This window comes from Mixophyes fleayi, chromosome 5 (assembly GCF_038048845.1).
Source record: "Mixophyes fleayi isolate aMixFle1 chromosome 5, aMixFle1.hap1, whole genome shotgun sequence".
NCBI lineage: Eukaryota > Metazoa > Chordata > Amphibia > Anura > Limnodynastidae > Mixophyes > Mixophyes fleayi.
Window position 1 is genome coordinate 116,688,382 of NC_134406.1, and position 18,926 is coordinate 116,707,307.

The 18,926-nt window shown below is 41.9% G+C and overlaps 1 protein-coding gene across 3 annotated transcripts in view; it reads left to right on the forward strand.

Moving 5' to 3' along the window:
- COL15A1 (collagen type XV alpha 1 chain) overlaps positions 1-18,926 on the forward strand; it is a 481,077-nt gene that overhangs the window by 289,760 nt on the left and 172,391 nt on the right. For all 3 annotated transcript variants that reach the window (XM_075212747.1, XM_075212748.1, XM_075212746.1), the window contains 3 exons: positions 8,200-8,226; positions 9,815-9,868; positions 10,544-10,630. In XM_075212747.1, the coding sequence (XP_075068848.1) occupies positions 8,200-8,226; positions 9,815-9,868; positions 10,544-10,630 (168 nt within the window). The remainder of the gene's footprint in view (positions 1-8,199; positions 8,227-9,814; positions 9,869-10,543; positions 10,631-18,926) is intronic.

An 18,926-nucleotide genomic window follows, 5' to 3' on the forward strand; every position in this document is an offset into this window, starting at 1 on the left:
CCCGTTTGGAGGAGCCCATAGGTCTATTTATATATTCCCTTCTTATGACATCACCTTTAACGATGTGTCCCTGATAATTTGTAATGCGACGTTCCCTGGGTATTTGCATGTATTGTGGCAACAAGGGCCACCTATTATTATTATTATTATTATTAATTTTTATTTATAAGGCACCACTAGGTATCCGTAGCGCCGTACAGGGACAGACAGAAATATGGTACAGGGTGAGACAGCACGGTACAGTTAACAAGAAGCACAGTAACTCAGAAGCTCAAAGTACAGCTAGATGAAAGGTGAGGGCCCCCATCAGGGTAGCGAGAGGGGAAGAGAGGCAGAAGGACCTCACGGAAGAGACAAGGAGCTGGAGAGCAGAGTTAAGGTGGTGGAGAACAGAAGGAGAGGAGGCCCTGCTCGAAGGAGCATACAATCTAAGGGGAGGGTAGGACGGACAGAGGCGCAAGGGTGGGAGGAGAAAAGGGGGAGAGCGGAGGCAGGGACGGAGGGGGGAACAGTAAAACAATGAGGAGGGAGGTAGGAGGGGGACAGGAGGGGGGGCAGGAGTGGGAGGGAGGTGGGTGGGAGATTGGAAAGAGGGCAGTTACTCAGCTTGTTAGGGCAGCACCTACTCCGTGCTTGCCCTAACAAGCTGGGAAAAGACCAGGCCTAGGTACTGGAGAAGATGTGCGCCTAGGTCTTCAATTAATCTCTTCAGAAATTTCTGTTTTGATCCCTGCACACCTTGTCTATGGTGCCCAGTCCACTGATGTTTCAGCTTTTCTCGACAGTGGTGCAGCCGGTAACTTCCTTAACCTTAAGTTGGCCCAGACTCTTGGAATTCCCTCGATTAAGTTGGACTCAAGCATCACCATCTGTGGATTGGATGGTAACCCTTTGATTGGGGGCAGGATTCTTGCTTGGACTCCACCTGTTCAGTTGTCTGTGTGTATCCTCCATTCTGACGATCTTTCATTCTACTTGATCTCGTGTCCTTCCACTCCATCGATTCTGGGGCATATTTGGCTTTGCCATAACTCTCACATTGATTGCAAGAAAGGGGAAATCACTTGCTGGACTCCTGAGTGTTCGTCCACCTGCTTAACTTTGCTTCTTCAAGTCCTTCAGCCTATTCTGGAACCCGTTCCTGCTCCATACCAAGAATTTTATGATGTATTTGCAAAGAGAAAGGCGTACTCTGTTCCTCCTCATCGGGATTATGACTGCGCAATCAACCTTATAACCTGGTCTATGTTGCCTAAAGAACGTTTATATGCTCTATCCATTCCTGAGACCCAAGCGATCCAGCAGTATGTAAAGGAGAATCTTCGGAAAGGGTACATTTGACCTTCTAAGTCTCCGGTAGGGTTTTTCTTTGTAGCCAAGAAAGATGGCATCTTGAGGCCTTGCATCTACTTTTGCGGTCTGAACAGAATTACGGTCATAAACACACTCCCGCTTTCACTAATCTCTGCACTCTTTGATCAAGTGAAATCAGCCACTATCTTCTCTAAGACTGACCTTTGGGGCGCCTATAACCTGGTTCGGATAAGAGAAGAAGATGAGTGGAAAGCAGCCTTTAATACCCACTCAGGGCATTATGAGTATTTGGTTATGCCATTCGGCCTCTGTAAGACTCCGGCAGTGTTTCAAGATTTCATTAATGATTTTCTGCTGGAAATCTTAGGTAAATTTGTCGTTGTCTACCTGGACAATAATTTAATCTATTTGCAATCCTTCGTTCAGTACTGTCAGCATGTCCGTGAGGTGCTCCTGAAACTCCACCAGCACAATCTATATGCTAAGCTCAAAAAATGTGAATTTGAGGTCACCTGTGTTACCTTCTTAGGTTATGTCATCTCCTCCAGCGGGTTCTCAATGGACAAGGTCCGGGCAGTCCAGTACTGGGTGCTTCCCACTAATTTGAAAGCCATTCAGAGATTCCTTGGCTTTACCAATTATTATTTGAGGTTCATCCGCTCATTCTCTGCACTAGTGGCACCTATCACTGCTCTTACTCGTAAAGGTGATGATACAGCTAATTGGTCACCGGCAGCTTTGGCGTCCTTTTCAGTCCTTAAGGATGCCTTTACATCTGCTCCAGTCCTCAGACATCCGAACTCGGAACTCCCGTTTATTGTTGAAGTGAATGATCCAGACATGTGGGCTGGTGCTATTCATTCTCAGAAGGACCCTCGGAACCAAAGGCTGCATCCTTGTGCATATCTCTCCCAAAAATTCTCGGCCACTGAGATCAATTATGATGTGGGCAACTGCAAATTATTAGCCATCAAATGGGCTTTTGAGGAGTGGTCGACACTGGTTGGAAGGAGCTACCCATGAAATTACCATCTTTACGGCCCATAAAAACCTTCAGTACATTCAGGCCGCCAAGATCTTGATTCCTAGACAAGCCCGATGGGCTCTCTTTTTTTTACCTGTTTCAAGTTCTTAATCACCTTTCGACCAGGCTCTAAAAATATCAAGGCTGATGCACTCTCTCGGAGCTTCATGCCCTGTTATGCTCCACCTCCGGATTCTCGGCCCATCATTCCGTCCTCCTCAATTCACGCTGGTTTGACCCAAGACCTTGGGGTTGTGTTTAGTCAATTCCAAAGAATTGCCTCCTCTGGAACCCCTACAGACAGGTTGTTTGTTCCAATTCATCTTAGAAAATAGGTACTAACTGAATGCCATGAAAATAAACTTGCTGGTCATCCAAAAATATCTAAGACCATTAAAATCCTCTAACATTGGGTCTGGTGGCCCACCTTGTCTTACAATGTTAGAAGCTATGTCCTTTCTTGTGAAGAATGCGCCAGAAGCAAATACTCTAGAAGCTGCCCTTCAGGTCAGTTGATACCCTTGCCTACTCCAGCTAAACCATCGACACACCTCTCGATGGATTTCATTGTAGTTCTACCATGGTCATCTTGCCACAATACCATATGGGTGGTTGTGGATCACTTCAGTAAGATGGCCCACTTTGTACCGTTACCTAAACTACCTGATTCTTGAAAGCTGGCCTCGTTATTCGTTCAACATATTTTTCGGTTACACGGTCTTCCTGAGGACGTCTCTGACCGTGGTTCCCAATTAGTATTGGAGATCTTTCTGCAGCCTGCTGGGAATGAAGGTTAGCCTACTTACCATCCGCAATCAAACGGTCAGACGGAAAGAACTAATCAGTTCCTGGAACAGTTCCTTCAATTGTATTTCTCCAAATTTTATGATAACTGGTCCTCTCTACTCCCGTGGGCTGAATTTGCCTATAACAATTCTTGTTATTCCTCAACCCGTATATCTCTGTTTTTCTGCAACCTCGGTTTCCATCTCAAGGCGAATTCTCTCTCCTCTATTATATCTCCTGGTGTTTCTGGAATTCCTTCTACTGCCTCACAGCTCCGTGCTATCTGAAAGAAATTCTACGCGGCTTTGCTCCAGGCCTCCTTCAGATTCAAGTCCCTATCGGATTGCCATCGTAGAGCTTGCTCTTTTAGAGTCAGTGATAAAGTTTGGCTTTCCACCCGGAACATCAAGCTCAAGCAGCCTGTAGGAAACTGGGACCCAGCTTCATTGGACCTTTTACTATTATCAAGAAGATCAATCCTGTGGCATTTAGACTTAACCTGCCTTTGTCTTTAAAAATTCCGAACACGTTTCAATGTTCTCTCTTGAAACCTTTTGTCTCTTCTAGAAAATTCAATTGGCACAGATCACACAGACCACGGCCAGTCAATATGGATGGAGGCCACAAATTCATTGTGGAAAAAATTCTGGACTCCAAGAAGGTTCAAGGGCAGATTCATTTCCTAGTACACTGGAGGAACAATTTTGGGTTCTGCTAAGGCGTCTCCACATTGAAAAGTTCCTCAAAGAGTTCTTTAGAAAGTTTCCCGGGAAACCAGGATGTCGGGGTGCCTCGACCCCTCCTCAATGGGGGGTACTGTTACGAGCCGAGGCAGTGCCTCTAGCCGTTGCGACTTGCTGTCTCAGGCTGACTGTGCCCCGGCCATCTCCATGACAACAGGGACGTCAATTCCGGTTTCCCAGCCCTGACCCTTGCCTGTACCATATCTCGCTGCCTGCTTCTGTCCTTTCACCCCAAAGGACACCCTGTTATTTCCTATCATCACCTCCTGTTTCACGCTGCGGTGCTATTCCTAAGCTTACACTACGCTAAGTTTAAGACCTGGGGGCATCTGAGTACCTGTGAGCATAACGAGCTCTATGGAAAAGGCGGCTGCTTTAGTTGAAGACCCCTACACCTAGTTCTGCAAGTTTATGATAATCAGCTGTTAGCCGTAACACATATCAACATTAATCAATCAAGTATATTCCAGTCCACATTTTAACAGGAAGATATTCAGCAAATGTATGGTTGGTCCCTTCGTTATAATGTATCAGCAGCATTATCCTCGCTTGCTGTATAACTCACACTAATAGACTAACTCACGTATGAAGTGATATCTAATGGCAATGTGTTTGGACCGTCCATAGTGTACTAGAGGACAAATCAATCGCACCTTTGTTACCACACTCAATGTTGATAGTCCTATTCTGACAAAGATGATTAAGTTTACACAAAGTCTCCATTATCCATAAAGCTTCTTTTGTGGTTTCTGTGAGTGCCATGTACTCTGCGTTGGTGGAGTATAGGGCAACTGAGGGTTGCTTTCTGCTTGCCCACCTGACGGCTGCGTCTGCTAAGGCAAACAGATATCCCAGATCATCCTCATGTGATCCCCAATTGGCATCATAGAAAGTCTTTAAAGTTAAATCTATAGACTTTGTAAAACCCAACATTAAGGAACTTGCACCTTTCAGGATTTATTAAGATTCTTTTTTCTGAGATCCATTATGTGTGATGTTGGATCGAGTCCCAATACTTCCCATACATTACTTCCCAGCAGCACTTTGATAAGAAACTTTCTTCATTTCCTCTATCTCCTTGTCACTTGTTGGTGACATGACTTTTATAATTTTTATGCTTTTATTAATGGGAGTGCTCACTGGCTTTGCACCAGAAATTCCACACTTGGTAAGTATTGCCTCAATGTATGCCTATTGATCAATTGCAAAAGTCCCAGTTTTTTTTATTTTGCATGATCTTCATGCCTAACAAATGATTTGTAAGACCTGGATCTTTTAATCAGACTTTATGCTTGAACAGATGCTTTACGCTGATGATGTGCTTCTCTTGGCCTGATAGCTCACTCACACCATTTTGTTCTGACGTGTAGGCGATCGTCAGTTAAAGCTGTATGCCATGTTTCTTCAGGAACGCAGCTAAAGTCCTGTTGTCTTACTCTCCACCATTGTCAGATCTCAAGACTTTCAATTTCAGACCCGTTTAAGTCCCCTCCAGGATCTTGTGTTCCGTAATTTTGTTGACAACTTTACTTTTGGCTTTGACGAACTATATATCTGCGTCATCCTTGTGGCTTCATCAATGAGTGTCATGAAATATTTGTAGCCACTAATCGATTCTACCTTCATTGGACCACACACATCTGAATACACTACAGTTAGTGGTGCTTCAGCTCTAGTTGCTGACTTTGGAAAGGGGTAACAAGTTTGCTTATGCTTTGCACAGCTGTCACATGCTGGTATCTTAGGATTGCTCACAGGGATTCCTGTCACCATCCCATCAAGGAGTTTCTGGACATTTTCACATCCCAGATGACCCAGCCATTTATGCCACAGCTCCATGGATGGACTGATTTGTATTAGAAGACGCCATCGCACAACACTCCACCGTGTCTTGGACCTACAGTTGGTTGCACCAGGTCGCTGTCGCAATTACAATCCCTCTTTTTTTTGTGCCACACACTTGCCCTCTACAAATTTGATTTTATAAACTTTTCCTTCTAGGACACTTATAGCGATAAGGTTGGTTCCCAAATCTGGCAAAAAACAGAAAGCTTTGGATGTTTGTGACAACAGTTTCACCTTTAATCCTTAGGTGCACTGTGATTGTCCCAACCTTTGTGGCAGTAAGTATCTTGTCTCCAATCCCTTTGACTGATATGGATGCACATGGTTTTAGTTAAATGAATCACTCTTGGTTGCAGCTAAAGAGTATTATGGCCCATGAGTCCATGTAACATCAATTCTTCTTGTGACTGTCTGCAACATTCAATGACAACTCGTTTGGTTTGTTACGCTTCTTCTGCACACCACTGAAGTGTGCAGAAAGTACCCAGGGATGGTTCAATACAAGATGCTGGATTGTTCTGAAGTGGCCAGCAATGAGTTCAGATCTAAAACCCATATAATACCTGTGGAAAGATTTGAAATCAACAGTTAGGAGAAAGCACACTTCAAATCTGGAAGAACTGAAGAAATTCTTACCAAATGAGTGGACAAAACTGCCAATAGAGTGCCGAATGTTTGTCCATGGCTATAAGTAGTGGTTGATTGCATAATGATGTTATACTGGATGAATTGCTTTGAGAGTGTTATATAAATATATATATATATATAGAATACCAAACAGATGGGGGCACTTCCATAGGGTTTTATCCAAATAACAAGATTTTATTAAAAACAGAATGTACACGTACCAGATATATAGTATAGTCAAGCATTGAACCAGCAATCAATTGACTCCTGCAACAGCGGACATCATAAAATAGACCCTGGATCCACAACCACCTCGACGCGTTTCATCTAAACAGATTTCATCAGGAGGGGTGGATCCTCACCAGTATAAAACACCCTTTATAGGAGTGTGCACAATCAATCACAGCTGAAACTCCTCAGCTGCCGTGAAGATCGCGATGTATAATACATATATTATTATAAAACAGAATGTATAACAATGCACAAATATATACAGGATATTAACATTATAGAAAGTTACAATATAAAGTACATAGAAAAGGATACAATTATACACAAGAGATAGACAGACTTTCGATGTAAAGACTACAGATAGGGTGTGATTTCACAGCCTTCGTTTAACCCCACAGGGGAAAAGGTATTTAGGGTATAGATCCAAAAGGTCTCTCGTTGAGATAACCTTAATAATCTATCTCCTCCCCTAATATTTAATTCTGTATGCTCAATAGCTTAAAACCTTAACATCTCTGGATTTGCATTTTGGCATTTCAAAAAATGTCTCGGAACACTGTGGTTGTCAACTTTATTACGAATATTCCTCAGATGTTCAAATATACATATTTTTACACACCTCTTGGTCTTTCCAATATATTTTTTACCACAACCACATTCCAACAAATATATTACAAACGTTGTTTTGCAATTCATGAATGACTGAATGTTCCTCACTTTCGATGTAGCTGTATCAGTAAATGTCTTGGTTTCTTTATGTACATACTTGCAAGCTTTGCAGTTTTCACAGGGAAAGAAACCCTTCACCGGATTTAACCAATTATTGGGTTTATTCGTTAGTTCCTTCAAATGCGAGGGGGCTAATAGAGTTCTCAATGTTGTAGGTTTCTTAAAGATAGTACGGGGCTTATCAGGTAAAACCCCCGATAATACAGGATCAAGTTTCAATATAGGCCAATGTTTCTCTAAAATTCTGACAGTTTTGTGACTTGCTGAATTAAAAGTAGTCACAAATGAACATTTAAAAGCATTAGATATATATCATGATTTTCTTCTTCAATATTATAAACATTTTTGTTGTATAAAATGTCAATTTTGGTCTTTTAGCTGATTAAACATTGTTCTTCTGAAATTCATAGTTTTTGTAGCTCCCTTCCACAACATGTTCTAATAACTGTTCTATTATGTAATACAAAGTACAGTTTCTTTCATGACTTTCATCCAGCCAATTCTCGGTTATACCCACTATATAATAATTATCTTCCATCATCCATAATGTTAGTTCAATTTTTTTTATTTGTTGCAATAACAATGGAATTTATCAGAGTGGGCATCCAAAGGTACATTTAAAACACTGAGTGACATTATGTCATTCAGTGTTTTAGGTGTCACCTAAACATTTGTGCCCTAGGCTATCCCTTAGGTTCGCTTACCGGTAGTGCCTGTTCTGGCCACCTGATTACTGTCAACCAGAAAGCTGAATGAGCCACTAGAGACTTAGATCTGGGAATGTGAGCAGGTTAAGGTGAGAGAGTAGCACATTTCTGAAACAAAAGTAGCTACAGGTCATTAAACATTTACCTACTATGTTCATTGCTATTTTGATTCAGTGCTTTAATTATATTTCAGGGAAATCCTGGGAAAGATGGTCTTCCGGTAAGTTTCTTGTGCATTTACGTTCTACTACTTAACTGTTTTATGCTATGTGCATTTTCATTTCAGTAAGATAAAAATATTCAGAATGGCCCATTTCCAGGTGCATAGACCTTTTTCATTATTTTGATAAATACATACACTGACTTTCTCCTAGAATCACTGCTGAAATCTACTATATTTAAGAAAGCTCAATCTGAAAAGTGCAATGTACCCTTACTATAGCCTATGGGCGGAACAGGGAGGGGACTGGGCATATTCACGTTGTCAATGTACAATAAGGACGTGCCAAACTCAAGCACATGCAGCAGCATCTGATTCAAGCTTTGGGCATCTCAAAGGTACTTGTTCTTCTTCTGTATTACTTTCACCAGCTACAGGATTGGTGTAAGTGCTAAGCACTAGTGATGGTGGCTTTGTTTGCATGCAAAAACATGTGTTTGCAATCAGAAGCAACTTTAAAAATACATTTTAAGTAAAGTAGATATTCATAACATCCTAATAAATGTACTGAAAAAAATACCTCTTTGTTTTGTCATTAATGATTATATTATTAACAGGTGACATTAATTGAATTTTTTTTTTCTCTGCATACTTTATATTCCACATATATTCTGTTAAAGCTGAGCGGACCTAGACCCATAGTCATCAAGAGACATATCTTTACATCTGCTCCTTGTTGAATACAGACGTGCTTATGCCCAATTTATGTACATTTTTTATTTTTAAAAAATGCACAATACATTTGTATGAATCAGGTACAGTGATTATATCCACTTCAGTCCTTAATGATCACGGAGATCTTCCAAGCAACTTATTCATTTAGTCTCCCTTCTACGCATTCTCTCAAGTCCCATTACATTCTTTTTATGAATTGGAACCCAAAATTATTAAAAATGGTGGCTCCTACTAGTGCTTAATAAAAGGGCTGAATGATGCATTCCTCTCTAGAGTCTGTCCATGCATTAATAATCTCCTATTGGCTGAGATCCCACAGAATGGCATTTGTATGCTTTTGCCAGGTCTGTGTCCTACCTACATCCTTAGTATCCTTAGATCTTTCCCTCTTGGGTTCATTCAACAATATTCCTTCTAGTGTTAAAATTGCATAAATATTTTAGGCTCCAGTGGTATAGTTTTACATTTTTCCATATTGGACCTCATCTCCCAGTTAGTAGGTTGCTTGTAAGGATAAGACATCACATGCAAACATTATTATTACATAATGTTTACATTATGTAAACATTATGCAGTGTAATAATGTGCAAACATCATTACACTGCATAGTTTTGTCTGATATGCAAAAAAAAGCCATAGATCTTTTAATTCCAAAAAATTGCACAATGTTGGTCCCAAGATTGAACTCTGGAGTATAGCAGTTATGTGTAAGTATAATTACTGTTTGTATCACTAATGATGACTCTAGGGACATTGGTCATTGGTCGTTTAGCCTAATTTTGCTTTTGTATTTTTGGCACATGATTTTATAGACCAGTAATATTTAACATATAGATGTTGCACAAGTCTACCAAGTAAATATTACAAAGACAAACCTAGTAATTATTAAGAATGTTATTCGACTTTGTTTTAGGGCGAGAAAGGTATTCCAGGACTGCAGGGTAAAGCAGGAGCTAAAGGAGAAAAGGTATGTTCTCTGTTGATGTATTACTTACCAGTGAACAATAGAATATAAAATTATCAATATATGATAAGTTCAATATAGCTGCTTTGACACAAATTTCTCTGGTTTCCTCAAGTCAAACAATAGAATATGAATCTATGAATATAGAATATGAATATAGAATCTGTTTTTAAATCCAATAATTTTAAATTGGATGGTAAGTCTCTAAATGAATGATAACTTTATACAAATTACAATTTTGATCTACTAGAGTTTAAAAAAAGATTTGCAGTGCATGGACATCATAGGACAGTCATAGGATTGTTGCTACTGACAAGATTACAGTGCATACTTTTCACCCTGATTCCTCTTGACAACATTTTCATCCTAATTTAATTATTGATCAGTTTGGTCATCTACATTTGAATGTATTGGGTCTATTGTCACAAAGGGGCATGCTAATTCTTTAACAAATCCATAAAATATATCCGATTAAATATTTGGATTGTGACATGTATGACTATCTTTACATCATATGATAAAAAACCTGATAATTTTTTTAATTGTTATACACTACACACTACAGTTTTGATTGCTGTGTTTTACATAGCTATTTCTGGGCTGTTGCATATGTATTGTGTAATCACCTGCAACCTTTATAACTTTTATTATATATTTAACTGCATTGTGCTGCTCTAGGGTGATCGCGGCATTGGAATCCAAGGACCGCCCGGTCTTCCAGGACGCCCTGGACCACCAGGTCCTGCCAGCCCACTAAATCAAATTGTGAGTGCATGAGTATTTGTTGGATTTAATTTAACAATTTTGAAACAAAGCATACTTTTTACTCACTAATAATTTGTGGTTTTAAGAAAACAATACATTAGTTGTCTAATCCCTCAGTTGTAAAGAATAAATGTGCACTACATTCTGAGATATAATTATATCATTTCATATTTGTGCTGGATTTACATTTGATTGTCCATCAGGAAATAATCATAATAATCATAATAATTTTGTTAGATAATGATAATTGTTGTTAAATAATAATGTTGTTAAATTGTTAAAAAATAGATAATTGCAGAACAACAGGAAGAAGTATGATAAATCTGTAAAACACAGTACATGTCAAGATTCCCTATATGAAGACCATGGAGAGTAATGTGATTGAAATTAAGTGGTTTTATATAACACAGGCAAAAATGAGATGCAGTAATGGTAAGGCAGCTAACACAAGTCTGTTGAAACAGGATCCCAGTTTAGCTGAGGCACAGGAGTACTGGATACCTGGCACAACAGGTTAACTGCAGGTACAGGTTTGATAGGATAGCCAAGTTTGTCTGGGAAGCTGGAGACCAGTCACAACAGGATGACTGCAGATACAGATTGTCAGGATAGCAAGGTTTAGCTGGGAAGCTGAACACCACGCACAACAGGGTGAATGCATTTGCAGATTGTCAGGAGTCTGCGCCAGAGTACGGAACTGGAATTCGCCGTAGCAACACTCTGGAACTGTTCATTGGAACTCAACTCCGGTACCTGTAACCAGGCACACGGAACTAGAACCCACTGTTAGGAACTCAGAATGTGTAACACATGGGCACTCACAACATAATGAGCTGGAACTGGAGACAGGAACTCAGAACTCAGAAATGTGACTATCAATGGAGAACTCAGGACTGTGAAACAGCCACAGACCTGGAACCCACACACAGATACACAGAACTGGAAATGAGCCCTAGAATCTCAGAACCAGCCCCAGATATAGAACTGGTGATACCGACAAAATCGTAAGCATTACAAAATAAGCACTAGATAATGCAAAGTTCTTGCTGAGGTAAGCACTCTTGAATTGCAGAAAGATGCAGAAAGTTGACCATTTGGAAAAGCAGGGAACTTGTAGAGAGATGATCAATTGGTAATGCAGCGTATTTGCAGAAAGATATGCACTTTTAAAATGCAGGCACAAGGAGACTAGATTACCAGGTTTAGCCAGGAGGCATCGGGTGATCCTCGGGAGAATCAGGCAAAAGGAATATCCAAAATAATACCAGATGGTAAGCAGGAGCAAGGTCAAATGAAGCTGGGGTCTGGATCACAAAAGGAGGTGCAAAACATGGGAACAAGCAAGAGTCAAATATCAGGAAGCTAAGTTAGGATCACATCATGAGTTTTTACAGGGAGACCAGCAGCAATGACAATTGAGGAACTGGCCCAGATTTCTGGGAAAGGCAGTCTCTTAAAGGCAAGACCAGATGTTTAGGATCCAAGAGTAATGACCAAGGCTTAACCCTATGTAGGCAGGATCAGAGGAAGGCACAGCAGCCTGTAGGGAGTAGATGCTGCACTGCAGCCAGGGAAAAATCATGACAGTATAAAAGTGTTATGAGCGTTTTGTCGCTATCCAATAATGATTGTCGAATCTCGATTTGTGTTTCCAACGCACAAAGATTTATTCCCAAAAAGTAGCAGAAATATATTCAAGCGAAATAATAATAAGTACAGCCGTTACTTATCGCAGGCGCTCTGGATCCAGTGAACAGTCATTCAGTCCTGAAGTCTGTGGTCAAGGTGACTTAACACTAGATGAGGAGCTGCTGCTTATATGCACACAGAGATACAGTAAACAATGCAGATGGTATAGCTTGCTTCTATTTGGTTCAGGTTTCAGGAAGGCCCAGGGGGTTGTCGATCATTGGCTAGTTCAACCTAAAGAATCCAAAGGTGGGGGTTATCTCTCCAGGGGATATGCTCCGATCTTCCCGCCAAGATTCATAGTCTTAATAGTCCATAATAGTCCATAATTCCCTAACATTAATAACTTGCGTATGCACTCTGCGATCCCTTCGCAGAGTGAACCGGACAGTCGCAAATGTAAAGGGGATTAATATGATACCACAGATGACATGATTCCTTCAACCTGTACCATATGTTTTACTGAAATGCATATAACTTATAATATTACACATAAACACTACTATATTTTGACATAAATAACTATGTGTTGCAACTACCATAAATGTGTACTATTTTACAAATGTGTGTGTTGGTGTATGTAAAAGCGTAAATACTGTTGTTGCCACATGTTGCGGCTGCGTACGCCCTTCCACGCCGTAGTGTGCCATACGCATCTTTTCAGACAAAGATAACCAAGTTTGCTCGATTTTAATTGAAATGACTTTATACAATTTGCTGACTTCGACAGTTCCACCCTTTGATAGTGTAATAAACTATCACCTAATCACCGTTTCAAGTTCAGGGTTATACAACACTTCTTCACAGACCATGATCTCGGTATCTTGTACCACCCTTTCAGTCTCGTTCTCAGTGTTTCTCTTAGAAGATTGTTTTCCACACTTCAACACAGTAGGAACACATTTGACACATAAACCAATTGCTAAGATGACACCCAGTATAAGGAGAAGGAGCTTACCTACACTAGCAACCATTTCCTGTACCCAATTCCCCAGACCAGAGAACCATTTCACAGGGTTCAACCATGAGAACCAACCTGCCACCTTTTCCCAGACCTCATATAACGAAGAATTATGGTTCCTTTGAAATTCCCATTTCAGTTGCAGAATTTCATCCATCTTCCGGTCTATAACCTCCTTAGGGTCATCCGTATTATTGGTGATGTACGTGCAACATTTGACACCGAACTGGGTGGCCAGTGTCACACAGTACCCACCAGTAATAGAGGTGAGATAATTTAGTACCAGTCTATGTTGCACCAACTCCTTCTTGTACGCTTGTAGCTCCCTTCCAGTATACCTGAAAGTGTCATCATACATCTCGTGATATTGTCTATTAATTTAGCTAGGTCTTGGATATATTTAAAGTTTAATGTTCCCCGAGCGGTCCTGGTGAGATCTAGAGCAACCATAACTTGAAAAGCAGCGGTTTCACTAATCAATTTTGTAGCTATGGGTTCCTCACCAGGAATCATATTTCTCTTGCCACGGTGTTCATACTGTGTGTGTATGTATGGTGGTGATGTAGTCTTGTGAATACCAACCATTTCTTCATGAGTAATAGTCATGATTTCAGGAACCAGTTTAGCTAAGAAACACAAGCCCTTGGAACTCGGAGTCACCCAGGAATAAGCTTTCCTCCCACACACAAAGTACACATCATCAGGGAGAACATAAGGAACAGTATGCCCATTAATTATATCACAGAGGGTTTTGATAAAACTACCCATGCCTAGTGTCTCCATTTGCTCTAGACACGTGTCAGCATGGATGACATTCTTACAATTACCTAGAGAGACTTTTCCAATGGATACTTTTATTATGTTTGGTTATATGCCCTAATTTGTGACTTCCATCAACATTCCTGCCTATTGGTGACCTTGTACGTCTCCCTCCAAAATGAGCGTGGCGAGCCATTGTCTGATCTGATAGGTCAGCTTCCCAATTCTCCAGACGCTTTGCATGAGAGATATTTAGGCACAGCAAAGATCAGTCTACGGAGTATTGTCGAAGCGTCAGATTAGGGGACCTAGTGTTATTGTACCTCCCTTCTATGGCCCTCAACCCCTCAATTCGAGTACATCGGAGAAGTTTAAAGGGAATGGCACTAGTCCTATGCTGCCCCTGCGGCACGTGAGAGCACACCCAGCACTCGGTTTGGTTTAGAACCTTACCCACCAAGGAGTGATAATCCTCCAAAGGATGCCCGTCCACATTCAGATTACCGGTGAACTGGCATCGCTGGATACATCTCTCTTCAACTAGGGAGTCACAGAACTTGCAGATACAATACTCATCAGACAATAGCCCCTCACACTGTCTCCGAGATCCTGAGCTAGCAGACCTTTTCTGTTAAACAACCTGAACGTAAGAAATTGCGGATCATAACATAGTCCCCAGGTTCAACATCATGACAGTTCGTTTCTGGCATACCAGGTGACAGCATTTTTAGTTGTTGTTGCTTTAGCTGTCTGCTCATTTTTATAAGATATTGTACAGTCACTTCATTATTACACTTCAAGTCGTCTTGTGGACTCACGATCAAATAAGGTTGTCGGCCGAACAGTATCTCAAAGGAGGACAGATCAAGAGGAGGTCTAGGAGTGGTTCGAATGCTATGGAGGACTAGTGGCAAAGCTTCAGGCCACGCCAACCCAGTTTCAGCCATTATCTTACCAAGCTTGTTCTTTATAGTACCATTTACTCTTTCCACCTTACCACTGGCTTGTGGTCGGTAAGGGGTGTGAAGTCTGCTACTGATTCCCATGAGCTTACACAGATTTTGGAAGATATCACCAGTAAAGTGGGTACCCCTATCACTTTCAATGATTCTAGGGATACCGAACCTACACACAAACTCTTGTACAATTTTCTTTGCAGTGAACACAGCAGTATTAGAGGCTGCCGGATATGCTTCTACCCAACCGGAAAACACATCAATACATACTAACACATACTTTAGATTCCTGCACGGTGGTAATTGGATATAGTCAAATTGTATTACCTGAAAAGGTCCCTCTGTAGGAGGGATGTGGGATGGCTCAGTTGGAATAGTTTTCCCGACATTTTTCCTCAAACAAGTAAGACATAACATTACTTTCTTACCAGCCTGAGAGGACTCACCAGTTTGCACATACCTTCTTTACCCAGGTGAGTCAGACCGTGTGCTGCTTCAGCCAGGCTTGGATAGTACGTTTGGGGAGCTACAGGCTTACCTTGTCCATCCCTCCAGAGTCCTGAGGACTCTTGAACACATCCCTTCGCCTTCCAGACCGCCTTTTCCTTCAGGGAACACAAATCTTGCATTTCAATTAATTTCTGCATGTCTAATGTCTGAAAAACCATCATAGTCTCGGTCGATACAGTCATAGGTTGCACTGCTGCCCATTTAGCAGCTTCGTCCGCCCTATTATTGCCCAATGACACCGGGTCTTCTTCAGAGGTATGGGCTTTGCACTTTATGACGGCTACCGTCTTGGGTAACTGTATCGCTGTCAAAAGTCCTTTTATGTGTTGTGAGTGTGCCACTGGCGTACCTGCTGCTGTCGTAAAGTTTCTAAGACGCCAAAGGGCCACAAAATCATGCACTACCCCGAAGGCGTACCTAGAATCAGTATATATATATTAGCTGATTTACCTTCTGCCAACTCACACACTCTCTTTAATGCTACTAGTTCCGCCACTTGGGCTGAGTGAGGTGGGTCAAGGGGTTCAGCTTCTACCACATCCTGATCATCTACAACAGCGTAACCAGTACATAGTTCTCCCATCTCTGTCTGTCTATGACAACTCCCGTCTGTCACTCACCGGACTGTGAGTGCCTCTGCGCTGGTGCGTGGTTCTCTAGTCTTTTCTGCCGGCATCTGTCCTGAGCCGCGGCCGTCCGCCATCTTGATGGACTGCGCATGCGCAGCATCCAAGAACTTATGACCTTTTGCTTTTAACCTAATTGGTGGATCAAGCACCTCTCCCTATTTAAGGCACCTGTGCTCATTACATCGTGGCCTGATCTTGAGTCTCATTCCCTGTGAGTCTCTGAAGGTGTCTCCTGTGTTCTGCTAGTGTCTTCAGTTTCCTGCTGATTACCTGCTCTACTCATCGGTGGTTTCCATACCCGCTATTACTCCTGTATCCTGCTCATGTCATCAGTTGTCTGCTGGATCACCTGCTCCGCTCATCAGCGGTTCTCATACCGCTACTGACTCCTGCATCCTGCTCGTGTTCTCAGCTGCCTGTTGGATTATCTACTCTGCTCACCTGCAGCTTCCATACCCGCTACAGCTGTTCAACGCTCCTGCTGTGTCTTCATATTCTCGTGGACAAGCTTCTCTACTCATCAGCGGTATGCTCACTCGTTATTGACTATCCACTGTCACTTTGCATATCCGCTTAGGACAAGCTCCTCTTCTCAAACAGCGGTATCCATACCCGCTATAGACTTTGGCTGATACTCTGCCTATCCGCTTGATACAAGCCTCTCTACTGAGCAGTGGTATACAAATCACCATAGACTATTAGCGATAACGCTGCCTACCCATTTGGAGAGGTTCCTCTGTGCTCTCATTGTCCTCATTCAGATTATGACTCTTTCCCTGTATTCATTTTATTAAAGTAATTTTATCGTTTTAAAATAAGCATTGCTCAATCAATTGTATGTGTGTCCAAAGCACAGGGTGGTTTATTTTAGCAGATGTAAATAGTCAACAATTCAATACGTTAACATATTATAATACAGTACAGTACAGCACAGCCAATACCAAAAGTTACATACATACATACCGCTGCAATCGCTGCGCTTCCATGGGTCCCAATGGAACAGTGTATCTGTTAGATAACTGTGGTCAGAGTTGACTGACCCTGATGGGGGATGCAGCTAATATATACAGTCAGTGTTTCATTGTGAACAATAGAGATGACGTAGCTTGCTTCCGTAGGTCCAGGCACAGGGTGGCTTCAGGGTAATCAGTTCATAGGCTGATTCAATCTAAGGAATCCAAAGGAGGGGGTTGTCTCTCCAGGAGGTCTGCTCCTTTCATAGCCAGCATCATACAAAGGTTTATTCCCTAATATCAATAACTAAAGTATGCAATGTGCGATCTCTTCACCAACTGCACCGGACAGCTGCTGATAAATAGGGCTTAAATATGATATCAGGCATGACACCTTTCCTATAACCTAAACCTTTACTAACACTAAAATGTACATATAATCATATTATATAAACTAATAATAAACCAAATGCTATCTGCTCATAAATTACAGTGTAACGGAACCGATATGAATTGTATAAATAACTAAATGTTGTAATGCGAGTGTGTGCGTGCGTATTTTACCGTGCCATCGCATCACGCCATGTGTTACGTGGCATACGCTTCGCAATACACACAGCAAAAACCAATATTAAACCAATATACTTTCGTTCATCCAATTATACGACTGCAACAACTTATCAGCACCAGTACAAGTCCTCACTTACTAGCAGTGGTACAACTTGCTGTACGCAGACCACTGACTTCCCCGCTACCTACCTGCACCTGGACAAGTCTTCTCACCATAGCAGTGGTACAACTTGCTGTACGCAGACCACTGACTTCCCCGCTACCTACCTGCACCTGGACAAGTCTTCTCACCATAGCAGTGGTACAACTTGCTGTACGCAGACCACTGACTTCCCCGCCACCTACCTGCACCTGGGCAAGTCTTCTCACCATAGCAGTGGTACAACTTGCTGTACGCAGACCACTGACTTCCCCGCTACCTACCTGCACCTGGACAAGTCTTCTCACCATAGCAGTGGTACAACTTGCTATACGCAGACCACTGACTACCCGTTACCTTCCTTCACCTGTGCACGTCCACTCTGGTCTCCGTGATTAAACCTGCCTTTCCACTATAGCTGCAAGTTGCTGACTCATCTACCTATATAGCTGCAAGTCGCTGACTCATCTACCTATATAGCTGCAAGTCACTGACTCATCTATCTATATCGCTGCAAGTCACTGACTATTCATCTGCTTCATTGGCATCCTCACGCCTACTGCTGTTATATATGTTTCACTATTCACCCTACTGTTAGAGGACCGCTGTGCAAACTCCGCCCCTCTGGTTAGCAAAGTCATCTGGTGAAATCCTGGGCAGAACTCCTAGTGCCGTGACAGTAAGATCAGGCCATGACAGACCCAGGATTGGAACCAACAGCTAAAGAGATGCTGCAGTACCTTGTTACTCGAATTCAACAACAAGATGTTCGACAGCAACAGTTGTTTTAATGTTGTCAGGCTCTAGCCTCCTGAGGGATCCCTGAGCAAAATGTAGCAGCAACTGTTGACCATCCAGTACCTCCGTCTTCTTCCCCAGTGCCATCCCAGGTGTCTACCGCTTCCACGCTACACCTGCCTACTCCTTCTAAGTATGATGGAGACCCCAAAACCTGCAGGGGATTTCTTAACCAATGTTCCATTCATTTTGAACTTCAACCTCATAACTTTTCTACTCATCGTTCCAAAGTGGCCTATCTCATCTCTTTGTTTTCCGGACAGGCTCTCGCATGGGCCTCCCCTCTGTGGGAAAGAAATGACCCCTTACTGGAAGATAGTGCCATGTTTATT